This window comes from Engraulis encrasicolus, chromosome 16 (genome assembly GCF_034702125.1).
Source record: "Engraulis encrasicolus isolate BLACKSEA-1 chromosome 16, IST_EnEncr_1.0, whole genome shotgun sequence".
Lineage (NCBI taxonomy): Eukaryota > Metazoa > Chordata > Actinopteri > Clupeiformes > Engraulidae > Engraulis > Engraulis encrasicolus.
This window is the reverse complement of record NC_085872.1, coordinates 941,520-968,749: the sequence shown is the minus strand read 5'-3', so window position 1 is coordinate 968,749 and position 27,230 is coordinate 941,520. Positions and strand designations below refer to the sequence as shown.

At 42.7% G+C, this 27,230-nt stretch overlaps 1 protein-coding gene across 5 annotated transcripts in view; it reads left to right on the top strand.

Moving 5' to 3' along the window:
- Positions 1-960: 960 nt before the first annotated feature.
- Positions 961-27,230, top strand: part of znf827 (zinc finger protein 827) — an 81,361-nt gene continuing 55,091 nt past the window's right edge. For all 5 annotated transcript variants that reach the window (XM_063218213.1, XM_063218212.1, XM_063218211.1 and 2 more), the window contains exon 1: positions 961-1,307. In XM_063218213.1, the coding sequence (XP_063074283.1) occupies positions 1,265-1,307 (43 nt within the window). In that variant the 5' untranslated portion in view covers positions 961-1,264. The remainder of the gene's footprint in view (positions 1,308-27,230) is intronic.

Below are 27,230 nucleotides of genomic sequence, written 5' to 3'. Positions count from 1 at the left end.
AAATGCAGCGTGGCCCCGCGCCGCTGACGCCCGACTACCACCAGTTGGTGTGTAAGGACAGATATGTTTCCATGTATTTTCACCGATGGCGGTAAAAATCGTGTCCGTCACGTGATGCTTTACCGCCCTATAGGCCTATGTAGCCATTTACATACTAGGGCGGTAAAGCTTCGCGTGACGGACGCGATTTTTACTGGCGTCGGTGAAAATACATGGAAACATATCTGTCGTAACACACCAACCGGCGGTAGTCAGGCGTCAGCGCGGTAGTTTGAACAGGACTGGCCACGCACGCCGACGCTGTCAGTATGAAAGGCAGAGTAGAACACACCGACCGACAGAAAGACCTTGTTCGTCTCGCGTCCGTTCCATTCGGCTTTGGTGTGTCTGACGCCTAATGCATGCTTTAACTCTTTTCCCCATTACCTGTACATGGAAAGCTTTATAGAACCACCCTTGTACATTCTAAGGCTACCCTTGATGTATAATCAGAGAGACTGAACAAGGATAATTCTCCTAGAATCTCTGATATAGCCTAATTGAATAAAACGAAACTGCTCATATGATAACAAGTGAATGTTACACTCTACCAATATGCCTGAAACATATTAGGCCTATATTAATACAATATTTTTTAATGGTATCCATCACTACTTTGGCTAACTTCGGGGGAAAATCCTGAAGATGTTCATTGGGTCGTCAAATTATGGGGCGGGGGAAGCAAATTTAACCTGATGAAATTACACACAGGCACACGCACACACACCAGGTTAAATAATAGTGTTCCTTTTTTCTTTCACGCTAACCTAAATGTAGCACTGAGTTCCAATATAATGTGTGTGTGTGTGTGTGTGTGTGTGTGTGTGTGTGTGTGTGTGTGTGTGTGTGTGTGTGTGTGTGTGTGTGTGTGTGTGTGTGTGAGCGAGAGAGACAGAGACAGAGAGAGAGAGAGAGCGAGCGCGCGCGAGAGGGAGCGAGAGGGAGTGTGTGTGTGTGCTCTGCTGTTGCTGCCCTTTGATCCCTGCATTAGTGTTAGTTAGGGGCTCAGAGACACACTTACACAGAGAGCAGCCATAGCCAAGACACGGCAACAACAACAGCACCTCCTCCACTGTTCCCTATTCCCGACAATACTTTTAAAACGAAGACAGCCAGGTGCACGATAAGTCCCTGCCACCAATCTCTCGAGAAATAAAATCAATGGAAAAAGATTTTTTTTCTTCTCACCCCTAAAAAGAAGGAGAATGTGATAAAACGGGGGAAAATGCCAAGGAGGAAGCAGGAGCAACCCAAGCGCCTGCCTTCACGTAAGTCTATTTCTTGATTCGTGCGATTTCGATGGTTCTCCGTGTGTTTTGCGCAGTAGTTTAGGGTTAAAGAGGTGAAGCAGACAAAGACACGGCGTAGGTTATTTCTCCTTTTTTAGGTCTGTGCTAGGCAGCCATGTTGGCGATGAGAGGCTAGTCAGCGAGTGCAGTAGCGTCGGCTTTAATAGTAGATAATCGATAAAGGTCCCATTTCGCCAAAAGGTTGCGGACAGTTTTCTTGTGTGGTGGTTGTATACGCCTTTATAGCGGAGGGTTTTCGTATATCTGTCGGACTGACAGAGTCTCTCGCCCGCGAAAGAGAAGGGGGAGGATCTGAGATTCTGGCCGCAATAAAATGAAGGGTCAGGCGGATCAGACAAGGCAGACTCGGGCTTCCATGCCCCTGCCTTGTTAGCTACAGCGCTATTAGCTTGTCAAGTTAATTCTGTATTAAATCCTTCTGCACAACTTTTACAGTGGTGGTCAGTGGTCTAGTTTAAATCGCTCACCCACAGATTTCTTTAGCATTCCAACTGAATTTGCGAGTAAAACGATTTTAAACCGAGATCTTTTCTCCTACCCCTCCCAGTTCATTGGGGTTCATGTCTGCAGGCTGCCTGTGTCAAAGCCACGGTCGGTCACCTGAAGTTCATGGTTTTTCCTTCCCATTGCAGCCATTAATCGCAGACAGACTGCGATCAATAACACATGCACGTAGACAAACACGCACTTCTTTTCGTAGTGATCATGAAATGATGTATGCATCTCATCGTTCATCGCTTGAAAGTATAGCCATTGGAACGAGAAATCACCATTTGTGTTTCAATTGACCCAGTGTGGCTAGGATGAAGATTGTGCTTTTATCAGTTCAGCAGCAAGAAGGCGCACTTGCCGATGATGTCCACTAGAGGACCCCTTAGGTAGGATTCAACTCAAGAGATTGACCAGAATGAAAATGTAATGTCGTAAAATAATGTGGCGCAAAATATCAATTTCCTGTTTATTGAAGCTTTGTCAACAAATAATAATAATATAACAACAATATTAATAATAACAGACGAAATGTTTAATGTAAATGGTTATTTTTGAGTTTTCAGTTATTGTTTATTTTCCCTTTTGTTGCTGTAGGTCTAGTTGTCTGTTGAAAAACAGCGTCAGTTTTTTTTATTATTATTATTGCCCCTATCTAATTATGGTAGGTCCAGAAGATCTTAGCCGCTATAAATGAATTAGGTTCAAATTGACCTCTTGGCAGCATTGCATTCTTGAAGGGTCGAGCCCTCTCAATTGTTTAGTCTCTAGATCACACTGGTTACGTGTGACATTACACCCAGTCTACTTTCTCACTGCTTTCTTTGATGCAGGACTCATGTAATGTTTATCAGGGATAAATAAGTATAGCTGGGGCTGTGTACATTTAGGGATTTCCCAGTGGCTCCAGAGCACACAGAAACCATGGGCCTAATCTGTCTAGTTTGGCATTGACCCTTTGAGTGGGTAACAAAAAATCATAAAAGTAGTCATTATCTGTGTTGTGTATTTTGCGTAGGCCTATTGTGCATTTTTAACAAATATTCTGCTTTCTTCAAGAAATTGTGTTGAAAAAACAACTTTGTTATGAATGAAGAAAGTTGGTGACTTCTTTTCTTACTGTCTCACAACTGAGGTGTATAGGTATATATTTTTAGAGTAATTTGGACACGTCTTTCAGGCAAAAGAATCAAATATTAAAAATGAAAATGACAGTTTCCACCGAACCACAATATTTTTATACATGTTTTTTTTTTTAAGCTGGAAATTCTACACTGAGTGTCTCTTTTTTAAGGTCATGGTCTCACCATTTTTTTCTACAGTGGCCTGGCCATGAGCAAACATCCATTGATTTTTTTTTTTTTTGTGGGCAGTCGCCATTTTGAAGAACCACAGACTCTTATTACAGTGAAGGTTAAGCTCTGACCTTTGACATCAGCTAAAGTGCCCGTCTCTGGGAAAGAAGACATGTTCTCTCTGATGGACGCAAGGTTATCCACATTTGAAATGTGTGTGGGGTGGGAGGGATTTTCAGGTTGTATGGATACTGCATCTGCCCCCCACACTACATTTGTAAACGCTAGACTCCCTTTCTCTCATGGTAGGTTGCTGGCATTCTTCCACACAACAACCTTGGCTTGACCAGATCTTGAAGACATTGGATTAAGTGGAAAGATGAGGGGAGGTTTCCATTTCACCCTTGACCATTTTGTTATGAGTGTGGCTAAAGCTAACCTCTTTTATGAGCACCCCTTCCATGCCTCAACTGGCTTGATCAGGTTCTTATACATTGTTTGTCAGCTGAAGGTCAAACAGGTAATGATGTTCGACCTCATTCTACTATGTGAAGTACACCATGGAAGCTGTGTTGGGCAATGAATGGACCGTTAGTTTGGGTGAAAGGAACTTCCATTGTCATTGACACAGCACACTGTGCAAACAACAAAACTGCATTTATTGCTCACCCATGCAAAGTGGCAGCCTTACTGAGGGAGCAATCTGGGGTACCTTAGTCATGGAGGAGGTTGAGTATCAGGAATTGAACTGGTAACCCTCGGGTTACAAACCAAATACCGCTTGCCCAGGACTGCCCTGTGAGAGGTGTGAAAGCTTGTCAGATATTAGCAAGATATTGGGACATCCACATTGTTTGTTTGGCTTTTATTCCAGTTTTTTCTGAGTGGATGTGTGGTGCAATATCTAGTCTGACGCGGGAATCCTGAAGAGAGAATACTATAAATACTAATTTTAATCTGTTAAATTCCGAAACAAAAAACACTTTCGAAATCTAGCACTCACTGGAGTGACACTCTGCATTCATGGAAATGACTGTTTTGGTGACCCTGGTCTCTTCTGGCTAGTCAAGCATGGTAGTGGGACTGACATGGGTTGGGGATGCATGAATGCAGTCAACATTGGAAATCTGAGTTACACCTAAAAGAACATGCATGTCAACATGCACTGTGACTACTGAAGCAGTTCATGACACTCTCCATAGGACTTCATTCAAATCTCACACCAATCTATTGAAGCCAGGTGCAGACTCGAAATGTAAAAGTTCAATGTAAAGAAAGGTTGAAACGCACACCCATGACCTCCCTTTTAATCCCCTTTCATTTCGAGATGATTTGGGCCAATACGGCCCCTTCTCTACCGGATTTTAATCAAGGGTGTACTCACTTTTGTGGGTAGCCTACATGTTCAAACACTGTATTTTTTTTTTGAGTGAACAACAAATTTAAGCAGTTATTTATTACAGGTCACTAATCATTGTGTCAAAGTGAAATATCTTTAATGTTGTCCTATGAAAATATATACTTACAAATCTGCAAAAATGTGAGTTGTGTACTCACTTATGTGACATACTGTAAGGGAGAGTGCCCATGGAGACCTGGGTCTCTGGTGTGGACAGTGACAGAGAGAGGGGGCGGGGTTTTCACAGAGTGTTGTGCTTCTTGCCTTTCATTTCAAGTGATTAGTTCATGACCTTTATTGTATGTTGGCTATCCTAATTTGGGTATCATATGTTTCATTTTCAGTTCAGTCTTAAAGAACATTTCCACAGACATTTCCAATTTGGATTAGTCAAGGTGGTGGAGGATTTGCTGGTATCAAAGACATGTGACTACCCCACCTGACGTGACATGACACAAAATGCTAATGCACCAGCTGCAGAGCGGGTGTGTGAATGTGTATTTTGAAAGCACTTTGAGTCAACTTGTGATATTGTGCTATATAAATACATTTTTGTTGTTGTACATCGCAAGACCAGAATCTGTGACCTGATGCTTGTCAGAAGTCTGTTGTGGTGGACAATACATGGCGTTCATCAAGTGCAGGCTGGTAAAATGCTCATCCCAAGGAGCTAAGACCGTGCATGCTGCCAACTGATGAGAGGTGCAACTCATAGCCTGCATGTCTGATTCTGAATATGCAGCTACCTATTGAACTTGAAATCTAGGCCTAACTGTTATAGACTGTTCGTCTAAACTATTATTCTATTCATCTGAAATAACCCCATACTACTTTTGCAGGGGTATTATCACGTTGCGCAATCACTATTGAAAACTGTAGCCTTTGAGGCAGCCACATCAGAGTAAACTACACTTGTTCATCACGAGTATTGCGCAAAGTGTCTATCTATAGTACTCTTCTAAAGATGACCATATTTCAAACCTTGATCCAATGGATTAATTTAACTTTAAAATCTGTTATGTAGTCCAGCATTAGATGTATTATTAAACAGCAACTGAGTTAAATACAATTCAATGTATAGGCCATTATGAAAGTGAAGTGAAAGCCCATTGGGAAACTCCAACTCCCATTGTCATTGTGACACAGCACTCCACAGCACACAAGTGAACACTGCACACAACGGAATTGCATTTATGCCTCACCCGTGCAAGGGGGCAGCCCTCAGTGGCGCCCCATGGGGAGCAGTGCGGTGGGACGGTACCATGCTCAGGGTACCTCAGTCATGGAGGAGGATGGGGGAGAGCACTGGTTGATTACTCCCCCCACCAACCTGGCGGGTCGGGAGTCGAACCGGCAACCTCTGGGATGCAAGTCTGACGCCCTACCCGCTCACCCATGACTGCCCCATTATTAGGGGTGGCATGGTACACACAGAGCCATGCCATGGAAATAAGAGTTTAACTAATCCCATTGGCCTTAGATTTTCCATTTTTTTACACAGCAATGGCGGCTCATGGAGTCTTTGACCCTTAGCTCGCCATTGACATAGTTCCACTTGTTCAAGTAAGTGTACATAGAACACAGAAAGTAACGTGTAAGTTAATACCAAGGGTGGTGTTGTTATGCCTACGATGAGGTCAAGGGGGTGTTTGTTCAAAGAGGTTGAGAACCACTGGTCCTACATGGATCATGTCACTTACCAACTTCCTGCATTGCTACCTTTAGGCACTTGTTAGGTTGTCCCCTAACACGGGTGAAGCATAGATGCAATTTCACACAATTGCAATAGGGCTTTCACTTACATGAAGACCTGGGTTGGTGCGTACATGAAAACTGATGATGCTTTTTGTCAGTTGTTGCTTTAAGAAGCTTGCATTGTAATCTCTAACCTCATTAATGTAAACTTCCACAAAAAGTCAATGGTCTTATCTGTAGCTGTTTGTAGTGTAGTGTGCAGAATAGGTCACACAAAATTGAGGTGAGGAGGAACTCATAGGGAGAAATGCTACATTGCCTCTTGAATGAACTGCCTTGCTGTTAGATAAAATCCTATATTTCAAACTGCTCAGTTATTCCTAAAATAAAAAAGTCGGACTTTACAAGGACTTAATGCTCTTATGGAATGTCTTGCACTCACGGCTCCTAAAGCTGTGATTGAGTTGACAAAATGTGTATGCAGAAATTCAGTGCAAATGACTTAAAGGAACAGTCCACCTTATTGCAGGAAACTGCTCATCTAAGTTATAGTTAAGCCCTGGTAAATTCTCTGTGTTTGCAATGCCTAGTTTGACAGTGTAGCCATATATGGAAGCAATGGAAGCTTAGGATGCAAAATAAAACATCATCAAGCATGGAACACTGAAGAATAACTGAACGTTTTTTTTTTAATTTAGAACTCTGCTGTAGAGCACTCTATGGCAACCACTGCTTGCTGTGAGGACTAATTATCAGTTAGTTATTTGGCCTAGTGTTCAGCATTAACTGTCAGTTGCCAGAATCAGAACAAGTGTCGCAAATTCTTACCTGCCATATTTTGAATAGGATTCTAGAACTCTGCTGTAGAACACTTCTAGGCAATTACACAACTTGCTTGGAAATATATTACAGTCAGTTGGCCTAGTGGCTAGGGTGTTGGTTAGCGTTAGAAGATCAGAAGATTGCAAGTTCGAATCTCACTTTGACCTAGCGTGCATTTCATATTTTATCATACAGTGTTCCTGATTGTTAGAATAGCATGCTATTAGAATACAATGTAGTAGGCTATGCTGTTTTTTCTTAAAACTGCTAACCTCTGGACTCATAGGCAAGCCCACTTTTAGTATTTTCTGCGAGAATGCAGTCTAATTTCAATGTAAGTACTGAAAATACTGAGAAGGAAATTATATGCACATTCATGTGTAATACTTATTAATACTGCACATGTGTGAAAATAGAAAAGCTAGACTGTTCCTTTAAGAGGAATTCCCTCTTTGAAAATGTTTTACTTGTGGCTGTCCAAATGCAAGTATAATAAGGATGGTGATTGATTTGTGCAGTGTATTTCTATCTTACCGTAAAGATTGTCATTCATCCAGGTAATTTTATCCAAAGACTTAAATTGTAGGCCAATAGACTTCTTGAGCCTGATAGACAAGACATTCATCATCAAAGAAACGTCATCACTAGTCTGGTTGATATGACCGGGAATACCTAGTACTAGTAATACTTCTCGGGGTCAAAGTTCTTTACTTGCCATTTCTGCTAAAATTAGTAGTTCAAGCAAATATGTACTCTTTTGCAGGCCCTCTGAGTCAATAAATAGAGAATAGGAAAAAAAGACAATAAAAGGTGGATGATCCTGGAATAAGGGGGAACAGTTCTGGGAAGAAGCTGTTAAAAGATCTTGCTTTTTAGTGGAGACACTGTTCACTTTGCTGTGCCTCAAGTTATATGTGCAGTTCTTGTGTCTGAGCAGAGAGTTAGCTGGATGGAGTGGGTCCTTAATTATTCTCTCTGCCCTCTTCTGGCTGTTGCTGCAATACATAGAGTCCATAGAGGGAAGTGTTGTGCCTATTATCCTCTCTGCAGTCTTGCTTATTCTTTGCAGAGTCTTCCCTTCAGCCTGTGTGGTGTTGCCATACCAGACAGTGATGCTCTCTACTAGTCCTCTGTAGGCTAACACTGAGGGGGGGGGGCTTGAATGTAGAACTGCAGGCAGGTTTGGTTGGTTGTGAATGCACCCATACATGCACTCTGAATGTAAAGAGACCACATCACTCCAGTACTTAGATCATTACATTGGCCACCAGTTTGTAAGTCACAATATGGCTTAGGCCCTAAATATACTGTATAGTATATGATAGAGCAATATCCCAATAGATATCTTAGATCTTCAGAGTTTCCTCTGGTTGTGCCTAGGGTCAAATCTTGACGGGATGAAATGACATTTAGTCATTATGCTGCTAAATGCTGGAACCAGCTTCCTGTTCAAATTAGAACTGCCCCAAAAAGTGTCTTGTTTTGAAAAAGAAATTGAAATCAGGTTTATTTTCATCTGCCTTTGGTGATAGTTCTCTACTATTTATAATCCAATATCATTTTTTTTCTTTGTTTCTTTTCTCTACTCTCTAGCACATTGCATTGCAGTTTTGTTTGATAATGTGCTATATACATAATATTGATTGATTGATTGATTGATTAATGTAGCCATGCGTCTGCGAATAGCCTACTAACTGTGCCGCAATCCTGAGGTTGACTTTCATGTTGACGGATGAACTGATCATGCAGATCCATTCGGGAGTTTGTCTACGATGATTCTTCTTCAGTCAGGAGGCTCATGTACGAAGCTCACTTACAGACAAATTACTACTTAAGTTGTTTTCCACAGACACATTCAGATGTACTAAGACTGGGTTGAAGTGGAAAAGTGTGGATCTCCACGCAAATTTCAGAGCTGTCGTAAGTACGTTTCTGGTGCATTTCGTCATTTGGCGGCACACAGAGGCATGCAGCGCAACTACATATGGTTTACGCACTCACAGAGCATGGCATAATGGGGCACCTAAGTCTCCACCCCTTCCGGGCAGCTTGTGGGGCTGGCAACGCAATAACTTTTGACTGGGCTATAATGGACTGATCAAAGCTATTTTCCGACCCATCTCGCATTTCCCCGTCGATCACACATATGCTGTGCCTCAGAATTAATAACAACCAATGGTGTGCTTGTTGACTTCACTTGGCAAGCGATTTTTGAGTTGTGTGTGTGCAAAAATATGTAATTATTTGGACTACACAACAGACGTCGCATGTCCAACGTGCAGCCACTTAAGCCACGGTGCAGCGGTAGGGTTGGCTGTGCCTCAGTTCACGTCAGATATGCGAGGTGCACGTGTAGTCTCCAACACAGTTTTGCACAAAAGCTAAAATAACGTTTCTTGCGTGCCGAAAATGAGTGGTCTTACGACGCAAATCCAAACCTTTCATATTCACTGTCATCATATGTGAAATCCGGAGCACATGCCAAACGGGATGAGGATTTAGCTTGACTCGCTCCATTAACTCGTATTCAACTTTTTGAGAGCTCCAGCCCCATGGATCGGAAGTAGAAGGGCGTGACTTAGGTGCCCCATATTGCCAAAAATTCAGCCAGTGAAACGTGGATGTGAATATTGAGGCGCGTGATTTGAAAAGAATGAAAATAATCAAATGCAGTACACACTTAAGTATTGCCAAATACCAGACCTTATTCACATTAAAGTAATTTTGTTATTGTATGCAGTTTAAACAAAAAAAATATGGCCACCTCTGAAGCAGTGCTGTTATCTCGCATTCATAAAAAACGTTTCCTGCTTTCCCCCTTTCCTTTCACCATTCTTTCAACCAATGAGGGCATATGAATGGGCATGCTTATCCTAATTAAAATATTCATGTAGAATATTTAAGAGAGGAGGCAATGCGTAGAGTTGGGCTTGTGTAGGGTTGCCAACCGTCCCTAGAAATAAGGAATCGTCCCGTATTTAGAGATAAAAGTACGGGTTCCACATTGAGCTGAAATGGGACGTTAAAATGCAAAAATTTCTGGGGGAGGACTCCCAGACCCCCGCCACGATGAAATGTCCTGTATTTTTTCCATTCACAGTTGGCAACCCTGGGCTTGTGCATGTGCGCAAAATTTCACGCAAAGCCTGGTTCCACACTTATTGGTACATCCAGATTTTTTTTTTCGTAAGCAACTTTCAGGATTTTCAATTCCTCCCTTTTTTAGTGGGAAATCCACGCAGTTCTTAGTACTTGAGGCCCCTGGTCATGTTTGTTCACCGAAGAGGTTACTTGCAAACTTTACTTTGAGCTTGATACACGTGTCCCCTATCATTTTATTAATAAGGTAGACACCCCCCCTGTAACCCCTAACTCTAAGTGTATGTGTATTAGTGTGACAGTTTGAGTGTGCAACTGCTAATGTTGGATGTTTAATGTTGGGCAGCCGCTTACCTCAGTCCAAGATTCAAGATTTGTTTATTACGTCTTATTATAGGTTTGAAGCCTATAAAGAGTGAAAATTGTTGTGTTTTTTGTCTTCTCAAAAATATATATTTTTAAAAGAGAGTGGTGGCGGGGGGGTTGCGGGTGGAAAAAGTGCAAAGAAAGTGCCTTGTTGTCTTCAGCATGAGTTCAGCAATCTAACTGCTTGGTGAAAGAAACTACTTGTGTGAGCTTTCGGGGACCTATACCATTTACCAGATGGTAATATTTCAAACAGTTCATGGTTGGGATGACTAGGATCATTCAAGATTTCTTTTGCCTTCCTAGGCCTTGCTGAGCTGGGGTCACTTTGCGGGCCAGCCCTCGGTTCCCCAAAGTACATCCACTGATATGGCTTTCAGGCTGACCAGAACGGAGCCGGTGTCGGTGCTCGCACCAGTTACGTTCGGCACTGAAGTGTTTGTCTGCGAACCGCCAGTGTTCATACCAGGCTCTGAACTTTTCCCGCACGTGACTGTGTTACCCGGATGAACCTGCTGACGACCACGCTGTCGTCACGGTTCGCAGAGAAAAACCTAGTATTTTGCGGTACGCATTGCGAACCAATTTTCCGGTTCGCGAACGCAAATATCTGTGGCGTGAACACGACGGTCGGTTCGCGATTAGGTGCTGGAACAGGCTCCAGCACGGTTCTCAGTCGGCCTGAATGCGCTAAGTGGCCATGTAAGTTCACAGTCCAAACAGGGCTTTAACACTGGACTGCTCTCTGTTAGCTGACGCCACTAGCCATGGACCAGCATGTTGGCAGCTAGCGTGTCCAAGTTCACAGGTGACTCTTCCCCAAGTGTCTCTCCCATTGAGCCCCGAACCTTTGACCCGTCAAGGCCCAGAGACTCAGGGGTTAGTATGCATACCTGTGTGGAGTGAACGTGTGGGTGTGCTGATTAATTTGAATAGGCCTACATTTTGTATTTTTGTGACAAGAGCATAGTCCAACTGGAACATATTGTGCTAATCAAGCATTGCTCCTGTGCAGGAAATGTCAGTCTGCTTGTGCTCCAAATCACATAGCAGTGCAGTTGTGTTCTTTGCGCAAGATTTGGGGACTGAGGAAGTAAAAAGAAGATCGAATAGGCCCATCACAAAGAAGTGTCCCTCTGAAGAGTTTAAAACCAACTAAAATGAGAAGGGAAAGCATAGTGGGCACAGGTCAACATTGTTAAGGCCTCTTTTTGGAATATTTTCTATGCGAAGCTGTGGAATTTCCATGGGAAGTGCTCATCCAGTTGCACGTGGATGAATTCATGAATTGGTTGATATTATTTTGCTGCCTCATCCGTTTTTGGCAGTGTGATGCGTAGTTAATTTAAATTGGATAGAATATGATGGGCCGGTCTTGTGTTAACGTAGACTTGTATTTGCTGTCTCGGAGGGAGGAGCGGGTATTGCGGGGAGGACTTTGTGTGTGTGTGTGTGTGTGTGTGTGTGTGTGTGTGTGTGTGTGTGTGTGTGTGTGTGTGTGTGTGTGTGTGTGTGTGTGTGTGTGTGTGTGTGTGTGTGTGTGTGTGTAACATGTAACATTATAGTGGGGCTTCTTAAGTCAATATTTCATTAGAATCTTTCACTTGGTGATACAAGCACCAAATCAGGTACACAGGTGCTCCAGGGCCTACTCTCCCAGAAAAGGTCGCTATCCAGGTGAAAAAACAAGATGGCGGCCATTTTTCAAGGCCGCCTCATTAAAGGTGAAAAAAGCTGTTTTCGTCTTAGAATGGCAAGTAATATAGATATCTGAGTGATGGAAATATTAAAATGTATGCATTCTGACCAGAACAAATTCATAATATTATTTCATCACAAAATGGCCACCACTTTTCAAAATGGCAGCCCTTACGTGACTGAAAATGCACATTTATGACATACAGCTGTCCGATAGCAGGTATTCAATAATGCATACTAACCTTGCCATCACTGTTGGAATACAATGTTGTAAAAACAATTTTGTTTACATTCTGTATTAGAGTGATGTTATAGCACAACCAGGGCACAGTGGTGACATCACTACTGTGAGACTCAGCATGGGGTTCAGTGTCGGCTTGTAGTTGCAGTTTACTAACTCTTTAGTATACTCAGTTTAGTTGTATTGTTAGTATTTATAGTCTCCCATATGCTATCCAATAAGACCCTGTATATAGCTTAATTAGAAATGTAGTTAGTGTAGTTAGAAATTTAGTTAGATAGACGCACCTGAATTGACAGGATGTGCCAGCGCGGGAGAGCCGAGCCAAGGGTAACGGGGCTTCAGTTACCCGGATAGTGTACAGATTGCACAGGACTTAAATGACACTGGATCCACGATCGGTGGGTGTAGGGCAGAAGTTGTCTGATTTTCATAGACTTCAGATCACATACCGCAATTCTGGTCTGACCAGGACTATAACGATTAGCGTTTCCATACAGGACGAACTTTGTTTCCATGGCCTGGTTAACCCGCCTCTCTCGGCTTGCTACTGGTTGAGGGCTGTGCCGAAGTTTAAACCAAACATTTCTTAGCCCAATAGAAAGTCTCTGCTTAAACCACGTCACTGCCTTGAACACATCTCTACCCAGGACTGTTGGAAATGCACAGTTGATTGGTTCCAGACAAAGTGGGTAGAGATCCCGCTGTAGCGAGAAAGAGCAAGCTCCTGGTCCTAATGTGTGTAGCTGAGCCGAAGGCGTTGCGTCACCAGTAGGGCGGAGCCCGGCTAGGGCAGAAGATGACTTAACCTTGTTGTGTCCCATATCTCAATGTGCTTTGATAATTTGAACGGTTGGGTGGTAAAAGGATAGACCCTCGGCCTTTAACCGTATTACACAAGATGTCTGCTAAAAATCCATTGAGCTGCAGTACGTGTCGGGAACAATACCTCAATCACCCTGACCCTGAGCACGGTGGCCCCGCAAGGTTGTGTGCTCATCCCCCTGCTGTTCACGCTGCTGACACATGACTGCACAACGACCCACAGCACTAACCATCTGATGAAGTTTGCGTACGATACAACACTGTTGGGCCTCATCACTAAGGGTGACGAGACTCACTACAGAGAAGAAGTAGACTTGCTGGCCAGATGGTGCAAGGAGAACAACCTCCTGCTGAATGTCAACAAGACCAAGGAGAGGGGCCAAAATCAACTGCTACCACTGACCATCGACAATGATGTTGTGGAGAGAGTGAGCAGCACAAAATTCCTTGGAGTGCACATCAGCGACGACCTCTCTTTGACCACAAACACATCATCACTGGCGAAGAAGGCCCAACAGCGCTTCTACTTTTTGTGCAAACTGAAGAAGGCAAGTGCTACACCCTCCATCATGACAGCATTCCACAGAGGAACCATCAAGAGCATCCTGATCAGCTGTGTGACACAGTGTGGGGAGGAGGTTGCACAGAGCAAAACAGGAAGACACTCCAGCGCATTGTGAACACAGCGTAGAAGATCATTGGAGCGCCACTCCCTCTCTGCAGGACATTTACACCACCCGCCCCACCCGAAAAGCACTGATGATCACCAAGGACATAAGTCACCCTGCACACAAACTGTTCAGTCTCCTGCCCTCTGGAAAGAGGTACAGGTGCCTCCGCTCAGATACCACCAGGCTGGCAAAGACCTTCATACACCAAGCAATCAGGATGCTGAACTCTTAACCCGCCCTCAACACTGAATTGTGATTGCACATTCTACTTGCACTAACTCGAACACACACACACACACACACACACACACACACACACACACACACACACACACACACACACACACACACACACACACACACACACAGCACTGAACTAACTCAAAGGCACACACAAACATGCACACACATGTTGCTGCTGCTTCATGCCTGTTACTTAATGACTGTACTGGAAAACTGGCTACCAACTATAGTTGTAAATATTGCACATTACAATTGCTTACTTTATATGCATTATTATTTCACAATGCTACTATCACTATATCAGAATCGTCACAATAGGACATAACTGAAAATGCACAACAATACCTCTTCTTAATACATGTTCTATGTATGTCTGTTGTTGCCCAGTTTTCCACTTTATGTGTCTGTAAGGATATTGTATAGGTACTCTAGGTGTAATGCATGTATACTGTCTATGTCTAATTGCCTAAGTCCACACCTAAAGTCTATGTCTATGTCTGCATGGGAAAGTAAGAAACGTAATTTCAATTCTTTGTATGGCCAGTGCATGTAAAGAAATTGACAATAAAACCGACTTGACTTGACTACTAAAACAGACTGGAAGAAGTGCTGCCTCTGTCAGATAGATACAAAAGAGGAGTTGAAGTCTCCCCCTACCCATTACAGCTGTAGTTCTGATGGCTATTCCATGCTAGCCACAAACATACCACAATTTCAAGAGCTCAACCTGCTGCCTATCAGGTTAGATATATAAAGATTGGGTGAAGGAGGTGGTATTGCAGTGTTGCAGTCAGCAATTTTGCAATTCTCCAGGATGCAGGATTAGAGATGATGTGGATCGAATTTGGCCATGGTCATTCCATCAGGTGGCTGCCAATTCATGACATGATGTTGAATCTTGGGCCAGAGAAATCCAAAAGCATGATGTCCTCCTTCCATTCTTTCACTGGCTGTGATGTTGTATCAGCTTTCCATAGCAAAGGCAAGAAAACAGCATGGCAAACATGGGACGTCTGCCCTGAAGTGACTCATGTCTTCAAAAACCTCAGTTCATACCCAGAAGTATACTGAAGATACTGACCTGAACCTTCTTGAGAGGTTTGTCATCAATATTTATGACAAGAACAGCACAACAGACAAGGTTGATGAGGTTAAGACCTTGTTTGCTCGGAAACAAAGATCCTATGATGCCATTCCACCGACAAGTGCATCCCTTGTCCATCATGTTAAACGGTCTGCTGCCAAACTGCCTGTATATGGGACCGGGATACTGTGTGCAAAATGCAAATTGAAAGCCCTGCCAACTGAGGGTGGCAAAAAGATGGCGAGGCCTGGAAAGTTCTCTGGTCAAAGCTTCCTACAATTGCGGAGAGTTGCCAGCAACTGACAAAATGTGGATGCAAGACTGACTGCCGAGGAAGATGCAAATGCTATTGCTTTAGCCTTAACTGTACACAGTTATGTTCCTGCAAATGTGAGGACTAAAAATAACTAATCCAACATCATGTGTATCAGAGAGTTTTCCTACCCAAACAGCACACATGTAATCATTATAAGCCTACTTCTGTTTTTGTAATATTTAGAATCATTCAGTGAGTGTTAGTTTATTGACATGTAATTATGAAAATACTATAATTGTCAATATTTTTTTTGTGTATCATTGAATTTTCCATGCTCAACATAATATATTTCCATACATAGACATTCAAAATATGATCAGTCAATCAAAATATACATAAAAGCCATTTAAAAGCAGTTCAATTGGCGGCCATCTTGGCAAATGGCCGCCATTTTGTTTTTTTTACCTGGATAGCGACCTTTTCTAAAAGGGTAGGGTCTGAAGCACCTCTGAACCAAATTTGATGCTTGTATCACCAAGTGAAAGATTGTTTGAGGTAATTGCTGCACTATTACCCCCAATGTGTTGTCAACCAACTAGAGGTGCACCGAAAATTCGGCCGCAGAAAATATTCAGCCGAAAACGCAAAAAAAGACACTTTCGGTTTTCGGCCGAAAGCCAATTGAGTGGCCGAATCGGAGGCCGAATAGAAAATGAATTGAAAATGGGCATTAATTAAACTAACTTCAGTTCTACTGTAACATTTAAAGACACACTTCAAATACACACTTATTGTCTTTCAAAAGCATGTGTAAACATTTATTGTAAGCCATAGATTTAAGCAATACTTCAAAAAAAAAACTTTTGATAACTTTTAACGGAATTGTAATATTCGGTTTCGGTATTCGGCCAAGTGATTAATTATTATTCGGTTTCGGTTTCGGCCACAAATTTTAATTTCGGTGCACCTTTAGAACCAACCTGAAGTTTTTGCCCTAAATTTTGAAACTAGACACTTATGTGCCTTCTGTGTGAATTTGGTAACTCTGTGATGAACAGAACTGACATAGATCATGAAAACTGAAGTAAATAATATAAGTTAATGCTCCCAGTGATTTGCACTTGAAAAAGGACGAAGGTCCGAAACGTCGTGCAAATAAATCACTGGGAGCATTAACAGTGTAGCGGACTTCTATTATTTACTTCAGTTACTTTATTTTGTCCAGCTCCTGTACCACTGATGTGCACGCATTCTCTACCTTACAGATCATGAAAACCCCTACAAAGTTAAAACTCACGATTTGTTGACAAACAAGAAGGGTAAAAAAAAATCCCAAGTACAACGATTAATTTATGGAGAAATACACACATAAGGAATACTTTTACAGTTTTAAAATTCATAAATTTAGTTTGTCTATCAGAACAAAGTTGCAAATTGCAACATTGCAAATTCTTGGAGGGACTGAATATAGCTGCAGCAATGTTGGACCAAGCTGGGTTTTTTTTAATAAACATGAATTTAAACGCATTTAGAGAGGTTGGGGGTTAGAATGTTGTGGTTATAGACTAGTGTTACCGGTGTATGCATCAAGACTTGTGCTTCTGGCTGCAATGTTTTAGGCTACGGCCGGTTGAGGAGTAATAATAAACACCCGTGAGGATTACCCACCCGATAACGCTATTATTACACAATTAACCCAAATGGCAAGTTCTAGGTTTTTTTTTTATCACAGACCTTGCATGTCACAGAAAATGTGGAAAAATGCACTTCATGTATCCCAGTGCCAGGCCCAAGAATTAACACAACAGCAGTAGGGATGTAAATAATATCGAAATGAAATGATATATCGCGATATATTCTGATGATTGAATTGAATCGCATCGTATCGTGGGGCATTCTTAAGTATAAAAAAGAATCGAATCTCTGGCCCCTGCCCAATAGCTTAATAGAAGTGGAAAAGTAATTGGGGAAAAAATCTTATTGTATCGTGGGGCATTCTTAAGCATCGAAAATAATCAAATTGTATCGCATTGAATAATAAGATATCGATATTGAATCGTATCGTCATGGAGGCTGTGATTTACACCCCTAAACAGCAGTAACATCAACCACCTGCTATTTACACGTAAACAGATTACAGACATGGAGACCAAAGAAACACCAACAATCACTCTCCACACCAGTGGTGCTGAAAGACGCACAGCACTACAACTGTGCAGTATGACAGCTGATCACAGATCAAGAGCATAAAACGCGTGAAAAGACATTTTAAGCCCGTCCGTAAATGCATTACAACAGTGGATGGACTAATCAAAGTTGTCATGGCGTAATAACATAAAAGTCACCTTACCTTTACGCAGAATCAGTGTCGTTCATTATCTTGACTTGAAGAACTTGAAGAACTTTTAGAACTATGTACAGTCACTTGAAGCCAGGTCAGCTGGCTAATACATGGATGAATCAAATCTCCCCAACAACTGCCGGGGAGGTTTGAAAGTGGCGGACATCCATCCATTTCTGCTCAGGCCAGAGCGCACATCCATGAGGCTGGAAAGGAGCCGTAATCCCATGCGGTTTCTTGTGTCATACTTCAGTAGTGCCACTTGGGAGAATGCTCTCTCAAGGTGAGCATTTGATAATGGCAGAGTGAGCAGTCTGATCACACCGAGGGCAAATTCTTGGAAACACTGGTTTCCTTCAGCATCTTTGAATTTTTCAATTTGCAGCCAAAATGCGTCAATGGGCTGATCACCTGCGAATCCGGCTGAAGCGATGTCTCTCCACTGGCACTCAAAAGTTTCGTTTGAGCACGAGAAAAACTCGGGTAAGCTTAGATCTTTAACTGCTGGCCTTGTCGCAGACACCACAGTGGCTGGGCAAAACAGCTCCAGCTTGCGCAGCATCTCCAATGATGCAGGAAGGTGCATCTGATATTGCCCCAGCACTTCTTTTAGGAAGTCAAGGCACCGGGATTAAATCGTCTCCTTCGCTTCGGGTGCTAATGTGCTGGCCTCCAATTGCTGCTGGAACGAGTAGCCCAGGTCTGCGTCCTGGTGTGACAGGTAGAGGCTGGATGATTTCAGGTCAAGCTCCCTGAGATGACTGTCATTGTTCATGCGTAGTACGCTCGGCTTCACAATTCTCCTCTGAACACACGCATTGAATCTCCCGTTTCCAGCTGAAAACATTTGTTCACATTCTTGATCTCCATCAAGACAGGCCGCAGAAAGTGCATGTACATGCTGTTCGATTTGTCGCTGTACATTTCGTTCAGAATCCTGGCCGTATAGCAGTGCTCTTTGCCGGAAGCCAAACTGAAGTGTAGCTTGAGGGCATCTTCCTGATCTAAAATCCTCTCAATGCAGTCTGCAATCACTAACCATCGGGTTGAGCTGGGTGATATTAATTTAAGCGGACAGCCACCATCATTAATAGCCTGGTAAACGTTGTTGTATTCACCCTGGCGCTTTGCAGAATGTGCAAACCAATTGTAGGTTTCGCTGATCATGTATTCCAGACTGCGTCTGTGTTCCCCATTTGTATTGAATGTGTTACGCGTTGGTCCTGTTTTAAAAAACATTCTGGTTGCTTTGTTTCAAGCTGTTTTTGCAAGCTAGCGAGGTGGCTTGTGGAGAAACGAGAGGGTCTTCCGGGTTTCTTGTGTATTTCCGTCTCTGATTGGCTCCCTCCTCCTGCTCCGCAGAGAGATCGTCTAAGATTTAGAGTCGCCACTTCCCCGGGTGGTTCTGCACTATAGGGGCGCCAACGGAGGCGTGCAGGCTCCATTCAGGGCTGTGCTCTTTCGACAGGCGAACTGCACGGAGCCACCAGAGTGGGACGGCTGTATGTATGACGCTTTGTGCTCTGTCTGTATCTGAGAGTAGCAACCAGCTGATAGCTAAGCTAAGCTAGGTTTCGGGACACCAGGAGTTGCTGGTCTTGAAAACAAGCAGAAAAAAATTACTCGACATGTTTTTAGAAAAATGGGTCGACATAAAACTTAATGGGCAACGCCTTCTTTTGATGTGACGCAACACAGAAAGGCTTTCATGATTCGCTCGTTTCTCTGCATTGTTTATGTTTATGTTTGTTATGTTATGTATGCGAGTTTAACTTGGGGTGACTGTCTGATTTTCAAAAGGAGTGAGTAAAACTGTGTTTTATCGGAAGTTGGCCTTTAAAGGAGAAATCCGGTGTGAAATGGCTTAAACAGTATTAAAACATGATGCTGAGCCCTGCATTCAGAATTCCAGCACTAGTTAATTGATGCTAAAATTGGGCTCCTGCCGTGAGTGGGTCGGCACTGAAGTAGCCATTGTTATCTCTATTTTCCATCCATTTACGAGGCTGCAAGTTATTCAATACTTCATTCCGTAGAGTAAACCGAGGCATAGAGAACTTTGATAGTGCACAGTTAGTTTAGATGCAGGGTAATTATTACAGGCTTCGCCACAGCAGGTTTACATACACCCTCTCCACATACACCCTCTCTTGGCCTTAAAAGTATATGTTTTTGCCTAGGTGTTATCACAGTGTCTGTTTTGTCTGCTGCCATCTGCTGGTAAAAGAAACCGCAACAACAGTGTAATGTAAGAAAACAAAAGGGGCTGGACAATCTTGCCCATAATTTACCAATAAAGTAGCCTAGAAATCTAGACGCCCCTAGGGGTTATGCTCGCTAGGCTACCAATAAAGCACTTTAATTCTATGGTATATTGCTATGTATTAATTATGATTTTAACGAGCATTTTGCAGAATGTTCAATCATGATTACGTTTCTACCAGGACACCCCCACCCCCATGTCTGGTAGAAATGTAGTGCAGGGTGAGGCCATCTTGGGACTGGCATCATGATTGAGCATTAAGCAGTCACACTTAGGAAATTATTTAAACTATAAATATTCATCATGCTTGTTAAAATCATAATTAGTATATAGCAATATACTGTATAATAATTACAGTGCTTTATTGGTAAATTATGGGCAAAATTTTCCATCCCCTTTTGTTTTCTTGCATTACGCTGTTGTTACTTTTTTAGACCAGCGGATGGCAGCAGACAAAACAGACACTGTGATAAGATATAGAGAAAACCATATACTTCGAAGGCCAAGATTAATATGAAGAGCTTGAATGTTTGATACAGTGCTACTGTACATGGGGTTAAAAGGGTGTTCCAGTCATCAAGAGCCCACATGGTTAATTTGAGGCCTGAAGTAGAGGGTACCGTAAGGTCATTTTGTCCAAAAGCTGTTTTTGAGTCCCTCCAATTTTATCTTTTAAAGTCTGAGCGCCCTACATTTTTTGGAATACCCTGTACAGTTCCCAAATATGATGGAAAATCAATTAGAACTCCCAAAGCATACACAGTTTCCAAGATCTGTAACCCCTAAATGGCAAGACTCTTCAACACACGTTTCACAAATTCAGTTTTTAAGGCTTAATATAGCCAAAAATAATCAAGGCATGCCATTTGTAAGTACATCATCTGGTAGACAGGGTCATATTGAGGGGCCATGGTGAATTTTAGGCCCGTATCTTCCTTCAAACTAAAACCAGAGGTGTCAAAATCTGCTTGTAAATTTTGTATGCAATTCACAGGCTTGAAAAGTGGGCATGGCACACCAACTTTGGAGTGCTTCATCTCCGCAACCCAAGACGTAGGGTGCTAATACTTGGTATTCTTTCAATTGACATCAAAAGGTACCTGTATGTGAGTTATCGGGTAATCTGAGAGGGTCACCTGGGGAATCATGTGAATTGACATGGAATGACCCCAATGGCAGATATCTTATTTAGTCCAAGTCCTCTTTGAAACCCTTTAAAAACTCAATTTGGCTTTCAAACCAGCCCATATTGTTTTAGGAGTCTGCTGCCTCAGCCCTCATAACCGCACAAATACACGTAGCGCGACGCGATTGAAGTGACAGAGCGATACGAGCAATTGAAGCGACTACAGTATGTCCGTTACAAGCAGAAGGCAAAGCATTCAAACATTCCCATTGGCTGTGGTCACTAACCTCTATACAGTCATTGGCTGTTGCGGCTGGTCGCCGGACCGCGTCATAGAAAGTTGAAAGGATTTCAACTTCAAACTGTCGCTCTCGTCGCGCAAATCGCCTCTTGTCTCAACAATCGCTTTTGTTGCGCGACTCATTACAAAGTCAATTACTTCCGTCGCTTGCCTCGCTCTTGTCGCGCTAGGTGTATTTGTACGATAAGTCATTTTGGACTTTTTGGTTCAGTGAGTGGGCTCTGGCTATCTTAACTCAATAGTTGCTCTGTTAGGGGCAAGCTTTTCTGACCCCTCAAAACCTTTCTATGGTAATCAAAAACTGTCTGTTTCAAACTGCCTCCCCTTACTCAAGTCACAGTCATAGTGATCCCTCCACTCACAGGATGGTGAAGTCTTTTGGGAATTTGAATTAGACTGACCTAAATGAAGATGACAGACTGACACCCAGAAAATATATATTTGTGGTTTTGAATGCAAACACCATCAAGTGAACACCACAGTACTACTTGAAAAAACATGTTTTGAAAAGAATGTGTGGAGATAAAGCTGTCATTATCTGTAGGTCTTGTCTTTCACGTTTTGAAAGCTAAAATGGATATCATGGTGACATAGAGCAGTGTGGCTGAACAAAAGCTGGCTGAGCTTGGGCCACCATGGCCAACGTTTAACATGGAGATTGGAAAAGGAATCAGCTCTTGGCCTCTCATGGCCCTGCATGTAAATGAGGGCAGCCTTCCCCGCTGGGCTTACAATTCTCTATCCCCCACCAACCTTTTTTAATGGCTGCTAGCTGGCCCCCACTCCCCTTCTGTTCCTGGGGAAGAAACCAGGACCAATCCTGATTAGTGTCTGTGTCTTGAGTGACAGGCTCGAATCCAAGCAGGCACTGCCGCAGGCTCTCCAGCCAAGCTGCTGTCACACCAATACTGGTATAAAAAAACTATCTTTTTGTCCCTCCTCTCATGCTAAGCAACAGCCCCCGTGTACCCCTACTCTGTCCTTTCTATCCCTGCCTGTCTGTCTCTATCTGGGTGGCTGGGTAGTCAAGCTTGGCTGCATCTTGGGGTGTGTTAGTGGAACGGGTGTGATTTACAGTTGTTGGAGAGAGAGAGGGAAAATGGAGAAAGAAGAGTGTGTGTGTGTGTGTTAGGGATAATGTGAAAGAAGCAAAGTGAGGAAAAGGGAAAGAGCTCCCTGGTTGCCTTGTGTTATGGCACACCATGTACCATGTCTGACTGAGTGGGCAGCAGTGGTGTGAATGTGCGATAGCATTAGCGTCATAGCACCCACCGTAACCTAGCTCTGCATCCTGTCCCTTTTGCTTTATATGCCTCCTATTATACTTTATATCTGCGTCCTATTGTCTTGCTGTATTCTGAAGATTTCATGTCACTGGCCAAGGATAGAAGCTCCTCAGGACATTTTTCCTCTAATTCAGTGGTTCCCAAACTTTTTAACAATGTGCACCCCTCAAATCATTTTTTAGGGCTTTTTTGCCTTTATTTTTGAGAGGGCAGTGGAGGAGAGACAGGAAATGAGAGGGGGGAGAGAGACGGGGAAGGATTGGCAAATGACCCGGGCTGGAATTGAACCCGGGTTGCCGGCGTAGTAACCCAGTGTCTTACCGTTAGTCCACGGCAGGACCCCCCTTAGGGCAGTTTATCGTCACCCCCCCACGTCTGATATTATCACTGATATAATAAGGGCTGCACATTTAGGCCCTATTTGCTCGGGATTAGTATTACCTGTGGACCACTGTCTCTATGGATATAGCAATATAGTGATCTGATGTGGTCCATGACTTTTGTGCCCATCATGGTATGGTTCACATTTCTTGATAAAGTGGATAACAGTGTTAATTTCGTCAGCTTTTTTTTATTTAGTCTTAGTCTTAGTCACAATGACGAAAATCAATTTTAGTCTTAGTCATATTTTAGTCATTGCCTTCCCAATTTAGTCTTAGTCTTAGTCAAAATGACGAAAATCAATTTTAGTCATAGTCAAATTTTAGTGATTTTAGTCATTTTAGTCAACATTTCAAATTTTAGTCAACATTTCAATTTTTAGTCATTTTAGTCAATATTGTGTAAAATAAATAATCTACAATGGCTATTGTTATTTCACAAAGTATTACTAATGTTGCCTATTGCAGCAAATATTCACCTTGTTACTTGGTCATTTTCCACCAAAACCCAAATCAGTAATTTCAACATCATACAGCAAAAGAGCATCACACACACACACACACACACACACACACATCCAGGTGCAGGCTGCGCTCTCTCTCTCTCTCTCTCGCGCTCTCTCTCTCTCTCTCGTGCATTAGAAGCTGCTGCATATTATATTTCATTTTGAGTTTGATCACGGAGGAAGCTACATGCTCTTCTTCACCTGACCGCGGGACTTAAAGCCTGCAGATTGCCGGCAGTGGGAAGACCAGACATCCCAAGTCTGCATGAAGTTCAAGAAGTCTCCCTGATAGTGGCTTCCCGATGACCACGAGTCAGATAAAATACTGCTGATGTTAGACTATGCAAGTTAGCGTTTTTTGTTTTCAATTGGCAATGCGAGCAGAGAACCATAATGACTCGTGCGGCATGTGTGGAATAGGCTTAAATAGATTGCGCGAGCACACTTCGTATGCCCTGCAAAAGTCCCAGGAAAAATAGTTAGGCAGGGGTATGCAGACTGGACGATAGAAAGGACACGCACATACAAATATTTAAACACTAATGCTGTTTTGTTTGTCGGGGGTGTCGAGGCTCGATAAGCATGACCTGGAAAGAGTTTTTGGAACTTAGGAAGACGCTGAAGACGCACGGAAATGCTGTCGACTTCCTTGGGTCTTTTAGCGTTGCTCTCGACGAGAACAAGTTTCAAATCTCAACAGTTTAAAACTCCTTAGCGATCGCCCATCCATTGATTCTTTTCAAAACTAGGATACAGTAGCCGTGCCTCTGTTACTTTAGACAGGCCCACTTTCCCCCTGCTGGCGCGCGCTCCCGCGGTGACTGATTTAAATAAATTCACAAATCCGACCTTCATGATTTGCTTGCTGCCTACTCATATGGTTAAACAACAAATATAGCAAACATTACAAAAAAATAACAGACAACGAACGCCGGGCTAAGACAGCCTAAGTGAAAAGGAGAATAGTGGAAGCTCGAGGAGGTTTAGAATGACAGTATCAGAGGAGGATTGGCGCGACTGTCATTACCTACTGCAGAAACACATGTCTTCGTCATGGATAACAGGGTTGTTGAACATGTTTCAAAATGAACACTTCCCTCAACGTCGGCTATTTTTTCTCTTTCTCTGGGAATGTTTTAGGACCTAAACTCAACTTAAATGGACTCACTGAACTACTAGGCTACAGAAATACTGACTGAGCCGCGCCATGCATTGGCTGCCAGCAGATACAAGCGAGGCAACACAGCGTGAGCGCGCAATCACCTATGAAGTTCAAGACACTTGGGCGGCCTATATTACAATTACAAATTACAAATTAATTATACATATTAATATATTTTTAATGTCCATTCGTCCATGGCTTGTAAATTTCGTCTCGTCTTAGTCTCCTTGACGAAAACATTTTTTTATTTTCGTCATATTTTGATTTGCTTGAGGCAATTTTTAGTGCGTCATCGTCTCGTCATCGTCAAGGGAAAAAGGGGCGTTGACGAAATATTTTCGTCATCGTCGTGGTTGACGAAATTAACACTGGTGGATAAACTGCTATTATTATGCCAACTGCTTTTAGCCTAATTTATTAACGAACACTAATATGTCAACACTGCCAACGTGCTTGTACTGTGTTGTAGCAGACTTTTCTTATGCCATGTGAACGCACCTCACAGTAACAGAGTACACTGTACTGAACGGAGGTACAGTAAACTTATGCGTTACTCAATGGACCAAAACTCTCATTTGTGCACAGCGGCGTGCATACCATAACATGATATTTTTTTGTATCATAGCTAGGGCTGGGCAATGTTAATGCACTAACGGAGTGTTAACTATTTCATATCGTTTTGTGACCAACCACAGCATCCCCCAGATCGGGAATCAGTGATCAGCCCAAAAAGGCTGATTGGAGCATCTCTAGCTAATACTATCCTTGGATCTCTGAGGTGTGTCTTTGAGAAAAAGAAAAGGCTAGAACTATACCCTCTATTGCGGTGTTGGTGAAACACTTTGCAACTTTCAACACACATCTGGAGATGTATGTGGGGAAAAATACTCTCAGGACAGCCTGGTGAAATGGAAAGGAATCAGTTCAGCGACTTGCAGAGGAGTCTAAACCAGGCTTAAGAAGTCTTATTACAGTGTATGCAAACCACATATCTCACTCATGCTGTAGTCACAGTGCTCTTTGATGACACATCTGAGATTATGAGTGTTCTTGGTCCTGCTTTTTTGTGAGTCTAAAAATGGAAGGGGAAAAATTAATGCGAGAGCAGAAAAAGGTCGCTCCATCTGCAGAGAGGAATTTCAGAGGTCTGGGGGCCGAAGCTGTCTCATTCTCTTCCAAGAACACTTCTCCTTCCTGTTTCACCTCTGGCTCACTGCCCAAAGTGCCCTCAGTCTACCGAGGCCAAGCCCAAAATACACAGATGGTAATATGTAGTACACTTCACCACGACATCTCCCACCATTATATATAGCAAAAGGGCATGCTGAGAGGGTAGTCTCGCAGTGGGAGAAATATGGCATATCCAAGGCCCCTGTCTTTGCTGTGCGATGGTGCCAGAGAGTTTAAAAGCTTGGGATTGATGATCCAGTAGATTTCAGAGATAAATATAATTGCTAGGTTTGATGAAGATTGTAAAGAGAAGAATTTTGTACAGCTAAATGCAGAAAATTCACACTTTGCTTATAGGAGATGAATTGATATGGTAACACTTTTATAATAACGTCTGCTTAGAAAGCATTAATAATAATTACATATTGAACAAAACATTAACAAATGTTTGAAATGACTGGGAAAGGTTACAAATTGTTCGGAAATGAATAGAAATGCTCTGTTAAAAGGTTGGTAAAATCTTGAACATTTGTAGATATTTTATAAAGCATTAAGAAAGCTTAATTAAATAAACAAATGTGTACATAAATACATGCATTCATGTTTTCTTAATCATCAGTTAATTATTCACAAAGTTTTTGTAAGCAGACATTATTATAATTGTGTGTTACCATTGATATTGCTGTCTGTTTAGTCCTCAACATGCAGGTCACTTCATGATAGTAGCTTTGTGAACTCTACAGTCCTTTCCCATTTAATTTTCCCTTCATAAACATCAGTGGAATGGGCAGGCTGATACCGAGAGTGTCCTAATTAACAAACCACCTCCCCCTCTAGCGCTTCGTTAGTCAACAGTTATGCCAGAGCCTACACAGGGACCTGAACGTTGCATCTGACCATATTGCCGTCCGCACTACTAATAAGGCGCTCAATGACCGGCAGGCTGGCTCATTAGCATCACCCGCGGCCATGGTAACCCCCCAGCAGGGCCCAGCCGGACACTTAATTACTGCCACCGCTCCTTATCTACTGTGGTGCCTTTAAACATGCCCCTCCCCCCAACTGGGCCATTGGCCACCTCTATCTAGAACTACTGCTTTGCTCAAGCCCGTCGGCAAGGGAGGGTGAGATGATGGCTACTTAGGTACAGTAAATGACTCGGT